The sequence below is a fragment of the Fringilla coelebs genome, assembly GCF_963513975.1.
Source record: "Fringilla coelebs genome assembly, chromosome: 3".
NCBI classification, from domain to species: Eukaryota; Metazoa; Chordata; class Aves; order Passeriformes; family Fringillidae; genus Fringilla; species Fringilla coelebs.
Genome location: NC_140030.1, coordinates 75,783,868 through 75,807,277, shown reverse-complemented (window position 1 = coordinate 75,807,277; position 23,410 = coordinate 75,783,868). Strand labels below are relative to the sequence as shown.

The 23,410-nt window shown below is 36.5% G+C and overlaps 1 protein-coding gene across 1 annotated transcript in view; it reads right to left on the bottom strand.

The window, feature by feature from the left end:
• PDE10A (phosphodiesterase 10A) overlaps window positions 1-23,410 on the bottom strand; it is a gene marked incomplete at its 5' end in the record, with an annotated part of 166,201 nt that overhangs the window by 63,317 nt on the left and 79,474 nt on the right. The window contains one exon of the mRNA XM_084202802.1: window positions 4,947-4,975. Coding sequence (XP_084058928.1) covers window positions 4,947-4,975 — 29 coding nt within the window. The remainder of the gene's footprint in view (window positions 1-4,946; window positions 4,976-23,410) is intronic.

Here is a 23,410-nt window from a genome sequence, read left to right as displayed (position 1 = left end):
AGCAACAAAAATATGGATCTGCACTTCATTACTTCATTTAAAAAATAATTGAAAAACACAAACCCCCCAACCTTACAAAAGGCTAATCAAACTGCTTGTTTCAAAGTGGAAATGCTGAGCCAAAGGATGTGAAATCCTCAGACTGAAGAAAGTGGTGAGCAAACTTACAGCACAGAGATGGCTTTCAGAGGAGCAATGAGCTTGGAGAGGAAACTCAAAAAAAAAAAATCAGAAGAGGTAACTGGGCTTGGCTGGTGTAACCAGTTTTCTTTAAACTTGGACACTGGAAAGCAAGCAACTATAAAGTGCAGTCTTAGCCGAGGTGATTAATTTTAATGGTTGTACATAGCCTCAGAGAAAACTGCTCCTACACGCATTTGTCTGACGTCTATTCTTCTTGTTTTGACTGGAGAGGACATGGGTTAGAACTTGCATGGTAAATAAAGCTTAGCATTGCAGCACCATACGCAGGTATTTATGAATTTTTTCTTCACTCATCAAACACCTTCATGACAAAAGCAAAGAAGGGAAAACACAAGATGACATTTGGCAGCACAGGCCCTATTATGATGCAAACCAGCTTTCTTACTCTGCACAGAAAGAACTCACTAGTTTTGAGGGCACACATTTCCCAGCCTTTTTATTTAGCTGATTTCCAAGCCTCAGAGAGATGGTGAACACCTTTCCTAAAAGAAGCTTTTTGCCCCATACCCCCACTCACTGACGTCCATCTTAACCTTCCCATCAGCTCCTTCCCTGTCACCAAATGGCAACACTGAAATAAATTGCTCCACAATAGAAAAAATACATCATAAAAAGCAAAGGCCTCACTTATGAGAGAAGAACATTATGATTACATAGAAGTAACCATATAATCTGTTATTAACTGCAAGGCTCATAAAACTTCATGAATATCTCAATTATATCACCTCTCCAGATTATATAATAAAACAGCATAATGAGCTTCAGTTTAACTTGACAAGGCTGAATACTGCTCCTCTTTTTAAAAAGCTTTTTATAAAATGACATTCCCTCCTAATACTTGACTTGCAAGCACTCTAAAGACACCATGTACAACATTAAAAATAAACTTCTTCATTTTCCTACCACTGTTGCTTATCACTACCACAGTATTCACAAGGTTTTCTTTTTAAAGACATTAGCTTATACAAGCATCTTCTCGTGACAATAGGTGCAATGCCATTTACAACACTTCTAAAGGCTAAATATATATTTTTATATCTTTTTATATGTGTTCTAGTTCCCCTAACTTTTTTATTAATCTGTTCTCAGTTCTGGGACAACGTGAAAATATTTAAATCCCATCTTTAATAAGAAGATACTACAAGGAATGAGCTTGCTTTGCCAATGGGTCATGGAGAGCCCAAACCTGTATTATCAGCCACACAGTGAAGATACATGAAATTACTGCAACTATTTACTGAAAACACACTTGCTAATTCTGTGACTGGCAGTGACATACTGTGCTGGGTGCTGGCTAGTGCCAAGGCAGCTGCCAAAAAGCTGCAAGTCCAAAAAGGGAAAGGAGAGGATTAAACTATCATTCCTGTTTCCAAGAATAAAGTACTTTAAATGAGCGAGTCACTTGCTAGGTAATAATTTTCTGGTGTTTATATGGTAAACTTCTGTAAAGTGAATCGCTGTTGGCATTGCCAGAGTTTACAAAGCAAAGGTACTTGCCAAAAGGCAGCTTCACTCGAAGTATTGTTCAAGTAAACATGGAATGGAAAGTTATTAAGCAAAATGAACAGCTAATTTTGCCGTGATCATATCAGGAACATTGAGTATTTTCACTTAAACTTCAGAACCTGAGGTACAAAAGAGCACACAGTGATCACGGGAAACTTAGCAGCACGTAGAACAGAATCCTGGCTATAGTTCATGAAGGAATGGGGTTATTTTTGCCAACTGAAAAGAATAACATGTCTCCAAAGCACTCTGTTTTCACTAATGTTGTCAGAGAACTACATCTTTAGTCTAGATGTGCATGAATACATGTGCACTTAGTGCTCAAACTCGCACTCCTCTCTTTTCGTTTCTTTTGCAGATTAAACAGGAAAATAGTAAAGTATTCATCTTAAGTTTTCTTCATTCAAGTAGCTCAATAGTTGGTTTTCTTTTTGAAATCCCTCTGCCCAGGAAACCACTTGTGTAGCTAGGATGGATGGGATCAGCCAACACACATCTTGCACAATAAGTGAGCAGAAGAAACTCAGCATTTCCCAGGATGTTCCCAATACTACATCATGCAAAAAGGAGATTCTGTCCCCAGTTACATATATTTCATAAACACTGGAAACTAGTATTCAGAAAAAAGTTCACAGGTTCATTGGTCACAGATGCTCATGAGGTATTTTGTAACCAGAGCTGCTCTTATGCCAAAAGCTGTCTACAGGAATCAGGAAATCTTTCTCCTCCACTACCATTCAGATGCTATATCAGGACAAAAAAGGAAATCTTTCCAAGTAATTTCTGAACACCAAAGTATTGAGAAAATTGCCATTAGTAGACCAGAATTAAAAATAAAACATTTTGATTTTTTTCTTTTTTTCTATTCTACAATTCTCAAAATTTAAATTATGCAGTTTTCTCCTGTTTTCTCCTACTTCCTCTTCTCCCCTTCTTTCAAAAACTTGAAATGAAGTGCCAACAGCCAAGTTTGCTGCTTTATTTTAATTTTCTACAAAGAAGCTAAAAATAATATATTCAAAATGCAGTTCCTATTAAACAGGCTTTCAAAACTTACACTTCAAAATTTCTTAAATTTTCAAACTGTGAAACTGCGGCATGAAACCCTTGAAAATACTGAAATTACCTTCCAACAATTTAAGATTTTTTTCATCTACCTCATTTTCTAGCTAACATGGTATTGCTAAAGCAATCAGTGATTTAATTCTGCAATAAATTTCCTTTCCCTAACCTTAATTTTTCCTTCCCTATGATACAAGCTGTTTCTTGCAGTTGTTTTCAGGAATTAAAAATGTGACACTTAATGACTTCAAAACTCATTATTTTTCAGTCAGCGTGAACATGTCTTTTTGCCTGAAAAACATTACTCACATACAGAAATTTCCTAATTTAAATTCTAATTTATGTTCATATTTTAATTAAACTGGTATCAGTTTGAGCTGCTGCTGAAGAAAGAGGATGCATTACAATGGCCTACATTATTATATGTGGCATTATTCAAAAATACAGCAAACAAACCAACCTGTTAATTTGTACCATGGTGTACTCCTGAGTACCTTCAAGTACTTTACTTTAAAAAAAGCTAAACCAAATAGTAGTGCAGCACAGTATACATACCAAGTGCACAATGATTGATGGCTAAAAAAACAAGGGAGAATATGTTTACTTAAGAACATCTGAAGTATCATCTGCACCCTACTGATTCCAGGGCTTCAAGTGACAGCCCATCCATCTTAGGAAATCCTAAGCCACAAGATTTGACTTTGAGGGGCCGAGACGGCTGACACCAGTCCGAGAGACACAGGGTGTGACTGGCAAGGCAGACTTGGGGGTTCAGAACTTGTTTTCTTTGCCTTAAATAGCTCAGATGTGGCAATAAAGACATATTCTGTAATTCTGTTTTACAGAGGTTTAGGTAAATGCTAATCTACTAAATTAATGACAATTAAAAGGAACTTTCCCACATACATAATTAGGGCTTTGAGATTTTGAGGCAGATCTTTAGCTATTTTGAGATCAAAACAATATATATAGATATACTAATAACAATAATTCCACATTACAACAAAAGGTATTCACTGTCATAACAGTAGCATACTAAGGGCTGAACAAAAACCATGTTGAAAACTAATGAATTACTAAAGCACGCTAATTTTCACCTAAATTCTCAACACCCTTATAAAACCATGGCACATCATGTATATGGAAAATGTCTGCTTGAATGAACTCAGTTTTAGACATTTAATCTCTTTCTTGTAGACACATATGAGGTGAACTTCTGTTCCCCCTCATCCCAGCCCTCTGCTTCACAGGGTTAAAAAACTGAGATTTCCACTACCAGCCTTAGTTCTCCACTCCTCTTCCACATTCTAGCATTTTCCAAAGGATTTCTACTGAGGGCAAGAGCATCCAGCCAGTTTTTGGAGCCTTTCAACCTGCCCTGTTTTTAATATATGTCTGACACGACTGTGCTCCTCCTGGGAACATGAAATAGTTTATGCAAGACATTCAAGAAGGAGACCAAAACAGGACTACGATTCCATCTTGGATAGTTGTAAGGGCTCCCCCATCTTACGGAGTCCCTCAGGATGTCTGGACCCATCTGGGAGCAATAGATTGTCCTGAACTGAAATTTTCTCATTCACAGCAAAGGCACTCACTCCTAACAGATCCCTGTAATTAGTCCTCAGTCACAGACAGATATTCTGCAGGACACAGCGTAAATCAGATGTAAGGCTAGGGTTGGGAGTCTATTACTGAATGTGGCTTTTTAGGATTTTACATTACATTTCATGCAGACCACTGCAAAATATTTAAAACAGAGAGTTTAACTCATTGTATCATGCCACATCTCAAAAGGGAGTTATTAAGTAGGGCATTTTTCTTCCCTTCCTGTGCTTGCCATCTATTGAGGCAGTTACACTGATTACATAGTCTAATGTTATGCTCAAAGTCCCATGAATTTTCTGGTTTCCATGAAGTACCTTTTTAAAACTGGATCATGAAAATAGCACTGGGAGAACTCTAAATGCAAAATACCCTTCAATTTATTTACAGCCAATCAAGTGTTCTTAATATTTATTTTCCTTATTAACTGTTCTCTAGACAGTCTGTACAGCATTTTTTCCTCTGGAGATCCACTATAACCAGGGAATAGAGATAAATCTTGATCAGAGTCTATGGAAAAATCATCTCAAGTGAACATGTTTTTAGAGGGGATAGAGAGCAGCACTTACCCTGCTGACTTCTTTAGGAGCCGTTTCATCTAAAAGGAAACAAACCAAACAATTAGGCACTCTGGGAAGTTTCCAGACTGAATGAAGAACAAGACAAAAATGTTCAAATTATTTTTGCACATTTGTACAAAACTTTCCTAATATGGTTTAATCAAGTGATTGAAATATCCTGAGACTGGCTTGAATTTACAATCTTTTAAAAGCTTCTAAAGCTAAAAATCAATTGAAATTAGAATAAAGTATTTAGGGATTCTATCCTGACTTAATACAAAATTTCATACATTTCAAAATTCAGAGAGAAAACATTAAAAACACTAAACAATAAATTTATATTCCAATTCAGTAAGGGTATTGTTAGTACTGCATAGTCTGAGAATTAAAGGCCTTTACTACCAAATATATGTCACCAACATCCTACAAGGAAACTAGTGAGCAGACTTAGGCCCTCTGTTCTATTATCAAAGATGCTAGTCCTCTTGACTTTGGATGTGGAAGAAAAAACCTCGTAGCCATAAGTAAAGAAGAATATCACTGATGAGATCTGGCATAACATGTTAAAAGAAAATAGATTACAAGAGTATATATACATATATACATATATATATATATATACACACACACATATACATATATATATATATGTGCACACAAACTATAATGTTTTGTCCTTTCAAATGAAAACAGACTTTCCTGCATTTTTAGTAAATTTAAAACACATAAACACAGGTACAATATCAGAGCTAAAACATTGAGTAGTATTTCTGAAAATGCAGGGAGCACAGCTATACAGCAAGAACACATCTGCCACAGGAGGAGTTTCCAACTTTCAGTTTAACCACACCAAAAACAGCTTAAAAACATCTTTACAAACCTCCAGTTGGTTAGTTGTTTCTGAAAACATGAAGAGAACTATTTGTAACCTTTTATTTGCTCCGAGGAGTCAAATTGCTATACTTTGGAAATTAAAATTAAGTCAGGAAATAGATTTAATCTCACAGAAAATACCACATGATTATATTTGTCCAAGGCTCTTCATATCTTGCCATTTAAGATGAACTTTTAAACAATAAAGTTAGAAAACCCCCAGATTTTCTAGCAAACACATTTAATACACAATTTCTGATGAAAGAATTCTCTATAGCAATAGAGATTTCCCTTCAAAATTGAGCGGTGCTAAGGAAAATAATATATGTTAAAACCATGAGCAAATATTGGTCTCCTCTTAATCCCAGTCAAATGATATGGCACTAATTTACACACACAGAACACAGACAAACTTAATTTGACTATTTAGGGCAGCTCTGTTGCTTGCAGTGCAATGTGCAACACATGCTCTTCTACATTCAGTGATGTTATCTTCCTGAACCAGACAAATCTACATCCCAGTTACAAGAACAGCCAGAGCTACACTCAAAATCCCTCTGCTATAACCTGATTTCTGACACCGAGCAACAGGAAATGTGAGCAGCAGAAAGTGTATTCTCAGTTTTCAGCGATCAACTGATCAAACATTTCTTCAATCAGTGGTGACACTTTTCTGTTTAAAGGATGGGGTTTTCTTCCTCACACTTTTGTGAGGTAGGAGGGGTGTTAGATTTTGTTTGGCTGGTTATTAAACCTGAGTCACCAGTCTTTAGCATTCTCAAAATGCTATGAGCTCCACAGTTCAAATACATAATACCAGAAAAACTATTTTATTTTGAATCTGCGCACTACGTATTTCATGTGATTCCCTCTATTCACCTTATTCATGGAGCCTGTGATTCTTCAGAACTCTGAAGCACATTAAAAAAAAATAAAATCCCATTTCATACTTGGATTTCTATGCATTCATTTTAAAAAACAAAACAAAAACCAGTAAGTTTTGGACAATTGCAAGATGCTAAGCCACAAAGAAAACTTTCATGCAAAGAAAGTTTTCAACATCTCAGAGATGACATTTTGAGGCATTTACCAATGGAAGCAATTATTCTAATGCTCAGTTAGTTTTATCACAGGAACTCTTCTGCAAAAACAATATCGACTTTCTCCCTGGTCTTACACTGTTCTTTTTTTCTGTGTAGGTAAATACTGCTGCTGGTACACTAATGTTGTTGATGAGAGCAAACAAATGCTTAGGATTAATTCTGTTTTGGATCCCAGATAGCTCTACAGTCACAGATTCCAAAGGAATGTTTTCCCACACAGCAGATGTCAGATCGACCTAATAATTTTTCTTTTCAAAATTTGCTTTAGGCTTCAGATAATAAGACACAAGTTGTTTGTAATGCAATTAGACCAGCAGAGATATATTTGCTGATTTTTTTTACCTTGAAAAGTGTCATACATGTATAGATCAATAGAAATTCCACATCAATTTGTGTAGATTGGCTAAAGACTGATCTCACCACCCTGAAATAAATTTTTACTTAATCTCTGCAGTAGAATAGCATCAGTCAGATGAAATTGGTCAGTCTATTTTAATTGCAATTTGCATCCTTATTTTAGACATCTTGAATCTGGCAGCTTCTGTCTCCACTGAACTTGTAGGATCTTTCAAAGATACCTCAGCTGAGAGTGGGTTTCCTAAAGCAGTAACTATCCCACATATGCAACAGAAATTTCAAGCCATCACTCAAAAACATTCTTGCTTCTTAATGCACAGTCTCATTAAGGGCACCTGAACACTGCTTCTGATTTTCATCAGTCTGGATTACCTCACAATTCGGAAGCACTTGTTGTGTTACTCCACAGAAAACTAATTTATTTTGTTTAAACATAGGCCTAGACATTGAAAGGGAATTTTCATAAGATTGATCACTGGTGGCACGCTGTGTTTCTCTCCCTGAAGCAGGACAAAACAGGAATTCTAGTTATTTTACACGAACAATAAGATCTACACTGTTATTTTTAAGCTCCTGAAAAATGATGCTCAGTTCTAGCTCTTCTTAAGTAACATGCAACAGACAATAAATACGACCTGAACTAAGACTTCACTGCAGATGGTAAGCAGAGAAACATATTGTCTGCCAGGTGTCCTAAAATTTTAATTCACTCCTTTGCATATAAGCAAACAGGGCACTACACACAATAGGATTCAGGAGACTGTGCATTTGATTTCATTAGACATCCCTAAATCAGGTAAATTTGGAACCTTATTGTTTTCTATGGTCTCAGCCCACACAAAACGGATGAAACAGTTGGAGCAATTTTGCAGGATGGCTTATTCTGGCCAGAAAACTTCCAAGAGGTATCTCCTGAAAGTATCACCAGTCCTTGTGAGAACAGAAAAGTATGAGGAACATCCAGGGTATTTTTCTGTTTCCAGAATTGCTTAGTACTATAAAACATACCAATGGATGGTAGCTCCACACATACACATCCATGATCATAAAAATCCTCAACTGTAACATGTATGTGGCAACTTTATTCTAAGGAGGGCATTTCCACATCTGCTAAAAGCTCCATAAAATTCTATAGAAGTCTCCCAAGTTTAATATACCTCATCAAAAATCATGTTGGAACCTGGGCTCTGACCATCAGGAAGAAACTTAATAGTTTCCAGCAGTAAATATGCTTTACCAAGAAAGTGTATGATTGCGTTTTATGGTAATTAGCCGATGACTTCATATCCTATTCAACAGGGCTGTTGAATGACAAGAGTGTTAAACTGGTTAGCTCATCTATATTATCAGTCAGCGAGGTGCAATCACCATTGTTTGTTACTGGAATGCAGCCACAAGGCAATGGGCTGAAGAGTGTGTAAAACAGTTTATCATTTTTTCATACTTACCCTTCTACAGCTATACCTTTATGCCCATAACTACTGCTTTTCTGGTCCGACACACAATTCTGCCTGGCTTTCACTCCACTAGCTGTACTGCAGCTTTCTTTAAAACTGATTACGTCATGTTAGCATGTTTGGTGAAAGAAGACTCTCACCCAGTAGCAACCCCATTTCAATATCTAGGAAACAACATTATCACTACTAATCTGTCCTCTCACTTTTGAATAGAGATGTCTCTTCACTCGAATATTTTTCAAATACCAAATTCAAACTTCAAAATCAAAGTTTTATTGTGTTCAGTAGATGTTTTCAAAGAGAAGGAAAATATTACATCGCCATTGGCTCAAATACTACTCAGACATATACCTTAAGCAATTGCATTAAAATCAATAGGACTGCTACAGCATGCATTGGAAAACAGAAATGCTTTTTTGTATTAAATGTCATGGCATTTCTGTAATATACAGTGATTCAGAGCTGAAAGAGATGATTTAAAGAGAACACTGCTTGAAGCAGGTCTTACAAAGCTCCTGCGACCTGAGAAAGCCCCACTGGATCTCGTCCACTGCAAGACATTTGGATACTTTAAATACATGCACACCTTCTGGACCCTGCTGGACCTCTGGAGTTTGGCTTTTTCACTTCTAGACCATGAATACCTGTTCCCAACTGATAAGATGCCTGGAGAACTTTAGGGAAGGAAGTTCCACCTGCTTTCCCAACATCTATATACAGCCCACACTCCCTTCTGAGACAAGGGATGGGATCACACAGCTCAGTGCCGTGAGGTTCCCATCCCTGGCATGGAGCGAGGCTTCCAAGATTGCTGGCCCAAACAGACCAAGAAATTTCAGCAAATTGTCACCTTTGGAGCAGGAAATACTGCATATGGCTCAGTGACAGCAAGAGAACATAATAATCATACACGTTAGGAAGAATGTAATATTTCACTTACCCTGGGGAGAATCAGATACCACATTTTTAGTAAACTTTTCGCTTTTAATTATTGCTATTTTGTTCTCATCTCATCTTTTTGATCACTGTATTCTCATCTCCTTCCATTTAGGAACATGAAAGATTGTTTTTTAGGGAAAAACACATCCATGTAAAAAAACTGTAAGCTATTGAACTCTCAAGAAGTTGTTTAAAAATTGCATATTCCAGTGTTTATCACTGTAGAGAACCAAAAGTATAACAAGAAGCTTTGCAGCCTGCCTGATTTTCGTCTTTCTGCACCTCTGACTACATTGAAAACAAGTGTCTTGTTACTGAACTTTGCAGTAAAATCCTCAGAATTTGCAGAACAATCAAAACTGTGTAATTTTCTTCTCTTTAGAACAGCCGACAAAAGAAACAAAAGGAAATGCCCCAGAGGAAAATTTTGCTAACGTCAACAAGGGTAAGGGATCATTAGAGCTTGAGAGGATAGGTTACCACGTGAGAGGGTGCAGTGCGAAACATATCCATGTCAGGGGAATAATTTCAACCCCTTTGAAGAAACGATACTGTAACTACAACACAGGTACATTTGGATAAGTGATGTATTTTATTTACTTTACTCTGGAGATTGAAAACCAAGAAACTGAAAAAATGTTTAAATTAATCAAGAAAAAAACCTGAAGATGAAAAAGACAGATTAAAATTTACAAATTAAGCCTATTTGCTTTTAGGACATTTCAGCTGATTTGTTAGTAATCATAATCAAGCTCTCAGTGACTGAGTTGAATATTACAGAATAATGATGTGCAGATAATTCATGACTTTGGAGTCTTCGAAAAATGACATGTTACACTAACAAGATGAACAGATTGAAACCAAGAGAAGATTGAACTATTTACTACTTATCAGTACCACCACTGTGAGTAAAACATTTTGCTTGCAATGAGAAGACTGCTAAGAAATATATAAAATTATAACTTCAGTGTGTGGAAAGGAACAGAATATGTAACTACAAAATTATAGACAGTTCTCTGTGAAAGATAATGACTGCACCTTATGAATTCCTGAAGTAGTCAGTTTTACTCTAAAAAGATTTTATGATGACAGATAATTATAGCTCACAGGAATGATACAAGAAAAAAAAAATTTAAAAATTATCTTTTTTGCTGCTCTACAACAACAACAAAAAAATCCAAGGTGTTGTGGATTTCAGTATTCTTCTACTGACGTTTGAACAAACGAAAAATTTACCTCTCTCTAATAGCAGGTGCAGTATGAAACTTGCTAGGCCAGATTTAGAAAAGTTTCCAGGCAGGGATATATGCACTATGATTTCAGAAAAAATCTCCAAAGCAGTCTGGTACCCAATTCCTTGAAATGAAAGGAAATTAAATACCCCAATGACGAGTAGGTCTGTTGATTTACTCTGCTGATTCTCACTGCTCACATGACAATGGTCATTCACTAATTTGCAGAGACTGAGGCATTCGTGAAACCCTAAGATGATATTAAGGTTATGTGAAGTAATTGAGGAAGGTTATTGAACAGTGAGCTTACTAAAAGGCAAGACAAAATTGTGACGAATACCAGTTGTCCCTGGCTGAAAACAAGAATGTTCCCGCTGAAGCCCTGTTTATATAGCTCTGACTGGTCTTGTGTAACCTCGAGGACATGCTGTAACAGGCAACATCAGACACCCCAACACCAGAACACGTCACAAAGTCCCAGCACCTAGCAGTCCACATGCATCAGGAGATATGGTCATTAAATGCCTTGGCACATCAGCATCCAGATTATTCTTTGACCCAGACTGGTTCTCCAAGAGGAGGTTCCACAAAAATTTACAGGTAGAACTCAGTCCTCAATGGACTGACAATTTCTGCGCGTGCCCACCAGCACATCCGCACGCTCCACTATGACAACAAATCTACTGCATACCAAATTTCAGTACGGAAACTCTGACACAGGCTTCAAACTGAAGGCTGGCTGTACTACCAGGCACCGATGACAGTCCCATCATAAGAATCTAGCTCCTTGTATCATTAAGAAAGGGAGGTAAATCACAGTATCTCTGCAATTAGGAACATGAGAAACACTTGGTGACAGAAATCATCCCTTCCTTAGTGGTTGCAAGGCAAATGTAACTCACACACTCACACAGAGAAGAGATTAAACTGGAAATTTCAGAAGGAATTCAGAAGGGGAAAAAAAAAAAAAGGGAAAAATAAAAGCAATGTCCAAAGGAAAACTGTAAATTCAGATTTACAAGCTTAGAGTAAATGAAGAACTGGATGTGTTCACGCAAGACAAAATTACTTTCATGTGCATTTTTTATTTAACTAACAAAATCCAATGCAGATGGTAAATTAATTGAAATACTTAATAAGAAATCAGGAAATACATAAAGAAATCAGCTGGAAAGCTAATAAACTATATCTAACACAGCAGTAAGAGAAGTGGAAGTACCACTTCTGTCGGTGGAATAAAGGGAACCAGAGCAAACCACACCTCTTCAGCACGGCTGTAGTTGCCACCTGCTGGGATAAGGAGCTGTGTCTATCTCCCAAATTGTCAATCTAAGAGAACTACTAATGATCACACACTGAGAGCCAGCAACCAAGCGAGAAATCTATTCCTGCAAGTATGAAAAGGGTAATTCATAATCTAAGTCCCTTCTCACCATGCCTTCAAAATAGTTTTGAAACAGTCATGATCGTGGAATCTCAAAATTTGTCAGTTACAGCATCGTTCTTCCCAGCTTCCTTCATCAGGCCTGCCACAGAGTTCTGTCAACACCAACACGAGTTTCTTACGTAAGCAAGCATCACACAACTACTCGGATGAGGAATTTGGAAAAACAGCCCTATGATACACCTGCTTCTTAGACACTTCTTTATATACTACATCTGCCTAGTTCAGAAACACCAGAGCTGTGTTAATTAACACATTTGGGTCTGACATCTACTCAGGCATACATACAAGGCCACCCAATTTTCACATGCAGCACTGATTCCCTCAGGAGCTACCAGGGGACCTGACCATTTCTAGACTTGTTTTGACAGCTAACTGCAGGAGTGAGATTAAGTCACCAAACAGTACACCAAAGAGAACAGCCTAATAACTACATAATAAGCTGGTGGTTCAAAACACAAACATAATTAAATAAAGCAAGACTAAAACACAAAGAAGAGCAAAAGACTTTCAAAATGGTTCCAAAAGGAGGACGTGCAGGAAGAGAGGGACAAAGATGCCAGGATGAGCAAGCAGCTTGTACAAAGACATCAGATGCTACCAACAGTGATGTACTTTACTGACCTCTCTAGGATTATTTTACTTTATGCCCTGGTGGAAAACAAGATCCAGCAAAAAAAAAAAAACAAACCAAAAAAATACTGTTTACACAGATCAAAAAACCTCAAACTAAATCTAAAGAAAACCATACATGTAAGTCACAAGGTAAGATTTGCACAAAAAAAAAAAGTCCTTTTGTTTCCAATATTGTTCACTGCTACTGTTAAGGAAAAAAGAATTCTGGAAACTTAAATCATAAGCTTTAAAAATACAGCTGTCAAGAAGTAAAAAAAAGGTAGTTGCTTCAGTGTGCGTTGCCATTTTCCATCAAGTGAACAGATGGCATTATTAAAATTCTAGTAGAATGAAGTATTTATAAGTTCATTAGACAACACTAACTATACAAAAAAAGACAGCAATATTGCAAATAAAGCTGCTGGATTCAAAATAGCATAAAAGTACAAATAAGGGTTATAAAATCACATTTATGAGTTAGTATACAAAAACAAATATGCCAAATAAAACAAGAGCACAAAAGAAATGCAGAAAAAAAGCTCTATAAAACAATAATTTATTTTCCAGGGTCACTTCCAAGTTACTCCATGCATTCTGAGCCTGAATTCTATAAAAAGGAGTTTGACAGTCTCTAAGATAGCTAAAAGGGAAAGAGCATGTTACATTTGCATTTCTTTAAATGTATATATAAAATTTATACTATGATGTACAATAAGTAAGAATGAAATGGCCCCAGAAATAATGCACACGGAAATGTTATTCTCTGAGGTGATATTCTTAGGAAATAAACAAAAGGCCAGCCAAATTCATCTAGCATATTGGTCAGTGCTTTTAAATGCTGTGCCACACTAGCTTATTTGATACCTGAGGTGCTTTATCTGCACTTCTCTTCACCATTTGGAATTATTAGCCTATACTGAATTCATTTTGGAATCACTCATTTGTAATTGACTGCCTTACTTTCTATTGTCTTTCTTCCAGCCATAGCAATGTCTTGACTTGGTAAAGTGGTGTCTGTTAGTATTCTAATTAACTTGAATAAGAAGCAAATTCCTGTCACCTTCAAAATGTGCCAAAATGGATTTACTATAAAAAGAGATAGCTAACAAACTGAAAATTCAGCTTTCACTCCAAATTAATATACACCAGTTCCCATATGTGCAGATTTATTCAAATGCACACCACTTCTCTCTGCAACTTTTATTAGTACAATCTGTGTTAATGCTTAACTCCTTTAAGCACCCTGTCCTCTCTGTGCATATTTTACTCAGTCTAACACGTCATTCTTGGAAAGTCTTTGCTTTGATACCTACATGGAAAACGACTCAAAGAGGGACATGTACAATTTCAAAGCATGAGTCTTTCTCCAGAGTTTGAAGAATTGCACAGCACTTTCACTTTTGAGGGATCCATTACCACAAGAGAACATTGATCTGTTGGAGTGTGTCCAGAGGAGGACCACCAAGTTGAGTAGAGGGATGGAACACCTCTCATATAAGGGAAGGTTAAGAGAACTGGCAATTTTTTCAATCTGGAAAAAAGACTTGGGGTTATATAATTGCAGCCTTCCAGTACCTGAAGGGAGCCTACAAGAAAGATGGGAAGAGACTGTTTTCAAGAGCCCGTGTTGATAGGACAAGGGGGAATGGATTTGAAATGAGAGTTGGTTTAGATTTAACATTATAAAGAAATTCTTTACTGAGAGGGTGAGGAGGCACTGGAACAAGCAACCTAGATAAGTTGAGGGTGGGCCATCCCTGGAAGTATTCAAGGGCAGGCTGGATGGAGGTCTGAGCAACCTGGTCTAGTGAAAGGCGTCCCTGCCCACAGCAGGGGGCTTGGAACTATATGATCGTTAAGGTTCCTTCCAAACCAAACCATTCTTTGATTCTATTACCTAAATCATATCCAGTGTTTTGTCAATGTTTGACTACTACTTAATCAGATCCAATGGATGCCATCTCAGATCAGAATATTTGAAACTCTCTTTCCCATAAGAGATTAAACTATCTAGAAAGGATTTTCAAGGTGCAGGTCCACACCAGCAGAAACTACTTTGATCCTGAGCTGCCACCTCTGTGCTCTCCCCACTGCCCTGGGGCACTTTACAGCTGTGGCTGAGCCATAGATATAATCTACAATTACATAAGCAAAACGACCAGTGCATGGGAAAGGCTGGATATACACACCCAGGGATGGAAGCTGAGGGCAGGCAGTGCAGGCTTAAATCAACCACAGAGTTCTTTGCCAGGAACAAGACGGTTCTGGCCTGAGTGAGCACCACTTGAGCTGACAAGATTCACTGGCATCTCAGTTTCCTGATGACTGGGCTATTCAAGGCCGACTAAAGGAGCCTGGGATTCCTAAGACTTTCAAGGAGGCATTGAAAGCTGTCTTTGCTAAGATGATTGCTACTTATTTTTTTTAACGTGACAAATTCATTCATATGCAATAGCTTAATATTTAATAAAACAAAATGCAATTATGGCTTCCTTCAGGCTGGAGACACGGACACATCCTCTGTAGTAAAACGCAGTAGTTGCAGTCATGTTCAGATTTAATGGGTTCTTCCAGTCAAAGAACATGATGATCACATCAACATTCATTTCTATTTATTAGCTTCCTTTAGAACAGGACTGGAATAAATAAGAAGCTTTAATATGTTTTAGGTACCTGTAAAGCACTCAGAGAAAGTCTTATGTAAGAATTCACATTATTCTCTTAAAATCTTGAAGTACTTCTTAACAATCAAAATAAACACTGTTAAGCCATACCTCTGAGTATACTCTTTCTTTTGGTCCATCCTGCATCTAAATAATTTAGGATTGATTATTTAGATGGTAATATTTTAGGAACAGGTAAAGAGGAAAGGCCTTAAGATTGAAAATTATCTTCAGCCTCCTAGTTTTGAATTATTTAGCCAAATCTCAAATAGAAAACAAGCATGGAGAGAAACATGCTTTGACAGCAGAATGGCAGATTCCCTAATCTTATTCTAAAAGATGCCTGTGATTCCAGTAACTGATTTACACTGTATTATTGACTTTAATACTTTCTTTTCCATTACAATTCCAGATATACTGGAATAATCCAAACCTACTCCCTAAATTACTTTTTTTTTTGTGTGCCGAATGTAGTGCGGCAACGAAATTGGATAAGGTGTGCCTACAAAATCAATGACAGGGTAAAAATGTGTTTGGTTCCAAGAAAAACCCATTGCTAGAGACTACAACTTTTTTCAAAAACATTTGGAAAAAAACTCACCTATTATATTTCAGTTTTGTCTTGGGAGAAATATGACCTACAAGGCTAGAGAAAATTTATTCTTATGAATATCAAATACAAAAGATTAACACAAAATAAAAAGCTATGGCTCAATGCTGTAAATGGGTGGATGCACACTACTGTGCCGCAGAGAATAGAAAATAATGGCTGCTTTCCAGTGGAAAGGCCTGGCAGTCAGCTGTGTGGTGCAGGCTGGTTTCTGTCCCCAAAGACACAGTCTCTTTGGCAACATATTGGGATGTAGTTTAGAGTGCAAAAATTAAGGAAAAGAGTCTTTCAATTTAGTCTATCAGTTGACCAATACTAGTCATAATCATACTGTACATAATTTGATCCACAGAAAACACAGCAAAATAAATAGTCAGAAATAATTTTTAATGATGGAATCCTATGTTCTCCTACTTAACATCACTTTGTAATTTCGAAAACAACCCAAAATCCTTATTAAGTACTTTAAAAGTTCTCATTTAAAATATTATTATTAGGTCACGAAACTTACTTCTTTTTTCCATACATAATTTAGCAAGTGTCCTTTAATTTGATGCATAAAAGGATTTCCCGTAAATATAAAACAAGTTTATAACTGCATGCATGCTTTGAGAAACCCACCCTAGCATGCTGGTTTAAGTTGACAACTAATATTAATATAAACAGGACTTATTACTTAAAATGCAACTTGTTATATGCTGGATATTAGGTTTTATTTAAGCCCAAAGAAACCCAGACTCTGCAGCATCATGGGAACAAAGACCAGCAAGAAAAACAAATAGAAAAAGTACTACATATTTGTTTGCATCTATGGGATGCTAACTAGTTGAAAAGGGTGAGTGTCTTAGCCTGCCATCACCAATAGATTACACAATCCACTCCTTTTCGTAGCCTACATGCATCTAAGTCTTGCTTTTGCCCTTTTCTCATCTGTCCTATGCTTCCCCAAAGGGCTCTCCTTTCAGTACCTAAGGGAAAGAAGGAAACCACTTGGTAAAGCCACTTCATATACCTATCTTTACTGGGAACATAGCCAAAGATGTTTAGAAAAAGCATGAGCAAGCTGTAATGGGATAAGCAGGCAAGCTGTTTTGTAAGCTTCTCTACTGAGAGAGCAGCTCAGTTTTTCATGTATTATGCCACACTATCTTTGAAACACTAATCTTCAGAGCAGCAATTTTCTAGTAAATGCCGAAACTAGTAGTGAGAAAATTTGTAAGATTCTGAATTTGTTCAATGACTCAATAAGATGAGGATTTATAAGCAAGTTTGGAGAGTTCTTCTGATACAAGTTCAGGACAAAAGGCAGGAGCAAATACATAGGTACTGACAATTCTTTTAAACCTATTTTTGGCATAGAGTAACTTTTCAGACAGTCACTGAGACTTCATCTTTAGATGTGTTTTAGGAGCAAAACAACAAGTGCTTTGTATCATCAACTCAAAGAAAGGCACCATTGTTCTGCGTGTATTTTTCTGCAGGATTTCAACTGGTCATAAGGAACTCCAGATATCTTTTCTATGGAAAAAATACATTCTACTTCTGTATTAACCCAGGTCTTTCTATTAAAATTAACAAAATGAACTGGAGCTTTGTGGGTTTTTTCCCTTTTTATATAGATGCTGGCATCTGGAACTCAACATAAACTTTGTGCAACCACTAAAAGGAAAAATTGCAAAGATTAAATACGTCAAATGAAATACATTTAACTAAATACATTCTCTTGCAACTAATCTGAGGTACTTCTAAAGCAAAGGTCAGACTGAGATAACATGATTACTGAGAAGTCATAACAGAAATTCAATACTTTCTCTGGATTCCTAATCTGTTTCCTCGAGGAAACACAAGAGTTACCAAGCCAGTTTCCACAGATTTTTACTCTAGGCTTGGATCCTGGACATGTTTTTAAAACATTTTCAAAACTAAAGGTGATATCTGATGTAAATGTCCAAAAAGAGGTACTGGTAAGAATGAAATGTAATGAAATGAAAAGAAAACAGGTAAGAATGCCTGTTCTTTTACTTAATTCTCCTTTTTAAAATGTGTGAGCTTGTCACTTACCACAGCAAAGGTTTTTATCAACCTTTTGAGACACATAAATGAAGCCTCAAGGATATGAAAATAGTCAGGGCAGGAACTCTTATTAAATATTTTTTTCTAAGTGGTAAAAGTGGAATCAGAATTCAGAAGTTTTATGAAGTCAGAAAGCTCCTGACTTCCTGTCTCTGACACAAATCTCCCCTAATTACTGTACAAAAAAGGCTTCTGTTTCAGCACTCTTTAAGAAAATCCATCTTCAGAAAGAGTAGTGAAAGATAACCATATCTGAGGGATTTGGACAGATCATGAGACAGAGAGATACTTGAGACTAAGGAAAATTATTCCATCACTGTAACATATCAAGGAAATAGCAGACCTTGCAATGAAAACCTAGCAAAACTGTATTGCTTCTAACAATACTTGAATTAAGAAATATATTAATACATATTTTAAAAATTATAGCCTAGAGAGGTAGAGAAAATTTAGTAACACCAGCCTTCATTCTGCCTATTTATCAAAAGGAAAATAAGGTACAAATATCAATAAGATGATGCTGCGCTAAGCCAGTGTTGATTTCAATGCCTGAACATCTACATAAAGACAGCCACTCAGAAAAAGCCAATAATTTCTTCAGTCTGTAGAAGAGAGAGCTCTTCAAAAACTCAGCTAATTAATTGTGGAGCTGAGAAAACTTCCAGAAAAAATACAGAATTATTTGAAATAAGCTTTTACTTGAAGATGCGTCATAAAAGTAAAGAAAAACAATTATTGTAACTCCAGTACTATCCAAGATTTTGTGCACATTTATTAAGAATGAAGAAAATCTAAATCAAATATTCTCTCCCTTTAACTGGATTTACAAGAAGAAAAAAGAAAAGAAACAAGCTGAACTTCCAACATGACATTTATTCCTGAGGATTCTGCGTATATAGCTTTTCTCCTTTCATTGTTTCTATTAAAATAATTATTTTGGCACTGTTAACAATCAGAAACCCACCCAATGAATTTATTTAAGTTGCCCCCAGAAATATTGCCAGGTTCTCTCAGCACTTGTATTTTCCTGGAAGTGCTCCAGAAGCATCTCCACATGTAGCTAATTGACAGCTAGATAAACTAAAAAATGCTGAATTAAAAATTATAACAAGTCGTCAACATTTCTGAACAGAAACTGCATTTCCATTGTCACACTGCAAAGAAAACATTCAAATCACCTATGCCATCCAGAAAAACTGCTTAGTTTTGGTGAGTTTCTTCAAAGCGTGTTTAAAAGAATCTTGTTTATGTCCCTATGTAAAAGGGCCAATCTCAGCAATGTTTAAATAAATCTGACTGTGTAGAAAAATACAGTTGTAGTATTTATTCCAGAATTTGAGCCTGTGCATTCTCCAATCATAAAGACCTATTTGTGAACTACAAAACTGCCAACATGGGCCAGTAATTCACTCATCATTAGATCTAAAAACGGTCACTAAAAGATGCTGCACTGGACCAACAGTATTTCTGTGATTCCCTATGTTTTTGTGACTCTACAATATTGCTCTGTGACATCTACAGTGAATTTTGAAGAGCCAAAAGTGTATCTATACCTGCTCAAACTGTGTTGATTCAAAATTTTATTACTTTTATTAATCAGTGCAACAAAGAGTTTTTGATGAAGGAAAAAACTCTCTCAGAACTTGAAAAAAGACTTGCAAATTCCCTTTTCCTCTATTATATGGTGCCATTTCCTCTGTACTTGGATGTATATCTATATATTCACTGTACTTGGTGTATACAATAGGCTGCTACAATAGGCACCTCAAACACTGAAATGTATCAGAGATTTATGGCCACTGTTTACTCCTCATCAATTAATTTTTTTAATACAATCATATTGGTAGATGGGGAGATGACAGTAATTTTCTCCAAAAATTGTTTTGGCCAGAGAATAATTGTAAAACACAGCCTGGTAATAGTACACATTTGTAAAAACAATTATCTGTAAAACTAAAACGTTGTTTAAGAAAAGTAACAGACAATAGGGAGAACTCAGATTATTTTTTGAGCACATTCATGACTGACCATGAAATGATGGCAAACCAGCAGGTGTCACAATGACATGGCTTCCTAGGTAATACAATGCCAAAAAAGCACATTGTGGTAATTTAAAGCTCCATTTGAAATAACCTCCTCTTCCAGAAGAGCATTCACTGATCATGACAACTCTGATTTAAAAAGAAGGGTCACTGTGTAGTTACTAGCTTAAAAAGTTGTCTTGACACGTCTCCCTAAGTGTTTACTGTAAATAAAAAATCACTGCCCAGCAAGTCCCCCAGAATAAACATCTCTTTATTGCCATACAAATACCTGATGCACTTCATGAAGATATTTCCAAGTTTTCACAATGAACCCTCTAGGACTGAATTAGTATAAATGTAACAAGTTTGTTGCCCCCTCTCCACTCCAGTCACCAAAACCTGATGTCAATTACACCCAATTGCTATAAATCCTTCAAAAACTCACAGGCATTCCTCCTCCCACACCTATTATTGAATCGTGTCTTATTAATTTCCTAATCCCTGTTGCTCATCAACACCATCATCCTTTTTGTCTTTCCATTTCACTCCCCATACTTAATGACAGATGAAATTAAACCAGCACATTAGGTAAGCACCAAGCACCCTGTAAAAGAGCTCCCTCCTGCTACCTGAACAAACAGACAAAACATTCTACCTTTGCATTAAAAAAAGAAATTTGAGAAAGTCTCTTAATCACTGATACTCAGCAATTTCAACTAGAGAAACTTTTTTTTCTGCGGCCGAAGATCATCACTTATGGGTATCTCTGCATACTACAGGTTGAAAGAAAGAATAAAACTATTTAACTCAGTACTACATCTAACATAAGTCTGAATAAGGTGCTGTGTCCAAAGAGTTGCAAAGATACCTTATTGTTATAACTGGAGAGACCTCTTGCAGCTTATCTAAGATCCATAAACAATGTGTTCTTGTATAAAAACCCAGTTTCTTTTCCGGCATATTCAAATGAGTTAAGACAATCTGACTCACAATTTTAACAATGGGTGGTACATAAATCTCAGAAAAGCATAAGAGGAGCATAATGACAGAGAATAGTGACCCTATCCTGCTGAACCAAAAGTCCATCTACTCGAGTTTGTAGCCTATGACAATGGCTAGTAACAGCTCGTTTAGAAAGGAAATAGGAAAAGAGCATGAAGAATTTACACAGTTTGAAAAGGAGAGAAAACACAGACTACAGATGTACAGAGTATACTTACTCCAGTATGTCCTCAGAGCAATCAGATGCTTATGAATTTTCTCAGCTGGAGGCTGCATCAGGATCATAGTATGTAACAGCTCTTGATGAAGTATTTCTTCTTTGGAATGTGTCTAATCACTTTTTGAACCCATTTACATTTTTAAAATCTCAAATATATTATGCTAATGGCTTCATAATTTAGGCATGGGTTGTGTGAAAAAGGACATCCTGTTGTTTCAAATCTGTAGTCAATTTGTTTTGCAGGGTGCCCTTCATTCTTCTGTTATGGAAAAGGTAAATCTGTCAACTGTCTTCATCACGACAGTCATAATTATAAAACTTCTGCTACAGTTCAGGTCTTTTGCAGAATAAAGAATCCCTTTCTGTTTGGTAGCAGGACCACGAAAGTCATCATAGTGTAAAGACAACAAGGAAGAAAGGCTTTATAAAGAGATAATATCACTATAAGAACTGGGGGTCTTTTTCTGGCTGAATTGAACTAGACGAGCTAGCCACTGGAAGAAATTCTGACCTTGTTAACTCCCTCCACAATAACAACAAACCTCCTACAAAAGAACACAAGATCTATGGATAGTAACTGTCCATCCTTAAATTCCATATAGTTAGATAAGTAGATGTAAATGTCCTCACAGAATTTTAAAAAACCAGAAACAATAACTCTTCTGAGAAGAAATAACCTAATTAGGCAAATAATTCCTTCTTAGCTTTTCTGTCCTTATGCTTAAACAAGAAAAATCCTTCAAGTAAAATTCATACTTATCATTGGCTCAACACCAACTGACACTGCTTTTATAACCCATTATAATTTCCTGCAAAATCTCCTTACACCTGAGCTTTAAGTGTTCCACAGGGGATAAAAAGATCCATTCTCCTCAGGCCTAGAGAAAATTGCCATTTTCTCCTCCTCTTCCATAATTGACAGTCAGAAATTTTGCTCCAACTGTCTAAAGAATTAAAATAATTAAACACAATTAAACTCAGTGGACCGTTATCCAGGTTTATTCACCATGGATAAAGTCAAGTGGTTCCTCCAAGCCTCACATGATGCTAGTCAAATAATTCACTTTCTCCTCTGCTGTGCTGTTGGGAATGTTAGCTTATCACATATATTGTATCAACAAAGAGATCCATGTAAAAACAAAAAAACTTCCTTTCTTCCTTTTTTTTTGGACTTCTAGAAATACAGATTAGAGACACCTACACATGTGGTTAACTATGTATCCTCAGGAGGTGATATTACCTGTACAGAGCATCTGAACTTCAAATTAACCTCAAATTTCCACAGTGACTTAATGATGCTTCCTGTTTGGTTGCATCTGGCTAAGCTCTCTATCTGTTCCCAAGCTCTAATGGCAAATTTTTCCACTATATTCCTAGCATCTCTCTTTGAGCTGGAATAGCTAATTCAGTCTAGACCTAAAGTAATGGAGGAATTAGGGCTGTAGACCAGGCTTAAATATCACCAGGACCTGATTAACTTTGCACTCAAAGCATGGCTTGGATCTTGCCAACCTGCACATTCCCAAAACTATATTTGGGATCAGATGAGAGGACTAACACCTGCCCAGGACTACTCCAGATGGTAGCTTGGATGCAAGATCACATTTGGGTGTGAAGAAAAAGCTGGTTAGCCTCATAGATGTCACATGCCATGCAAGTAAGCCTCAGAGGCAAAGATCAACCAAACCTTTTTTTATCTGACACTTCAAGAGATTCTTTACAGTTTCTAGGCATCTGGATTTAATTTTCAGTACAAATGAAGTTTTATTACCCTAGTATGCATGAATTTTTTTTCAGAGACCTTATGAAAACTAAAATTCCTCTCAGAATACTGAAGTCCTCTTAGTGAAATTTGTCTAGT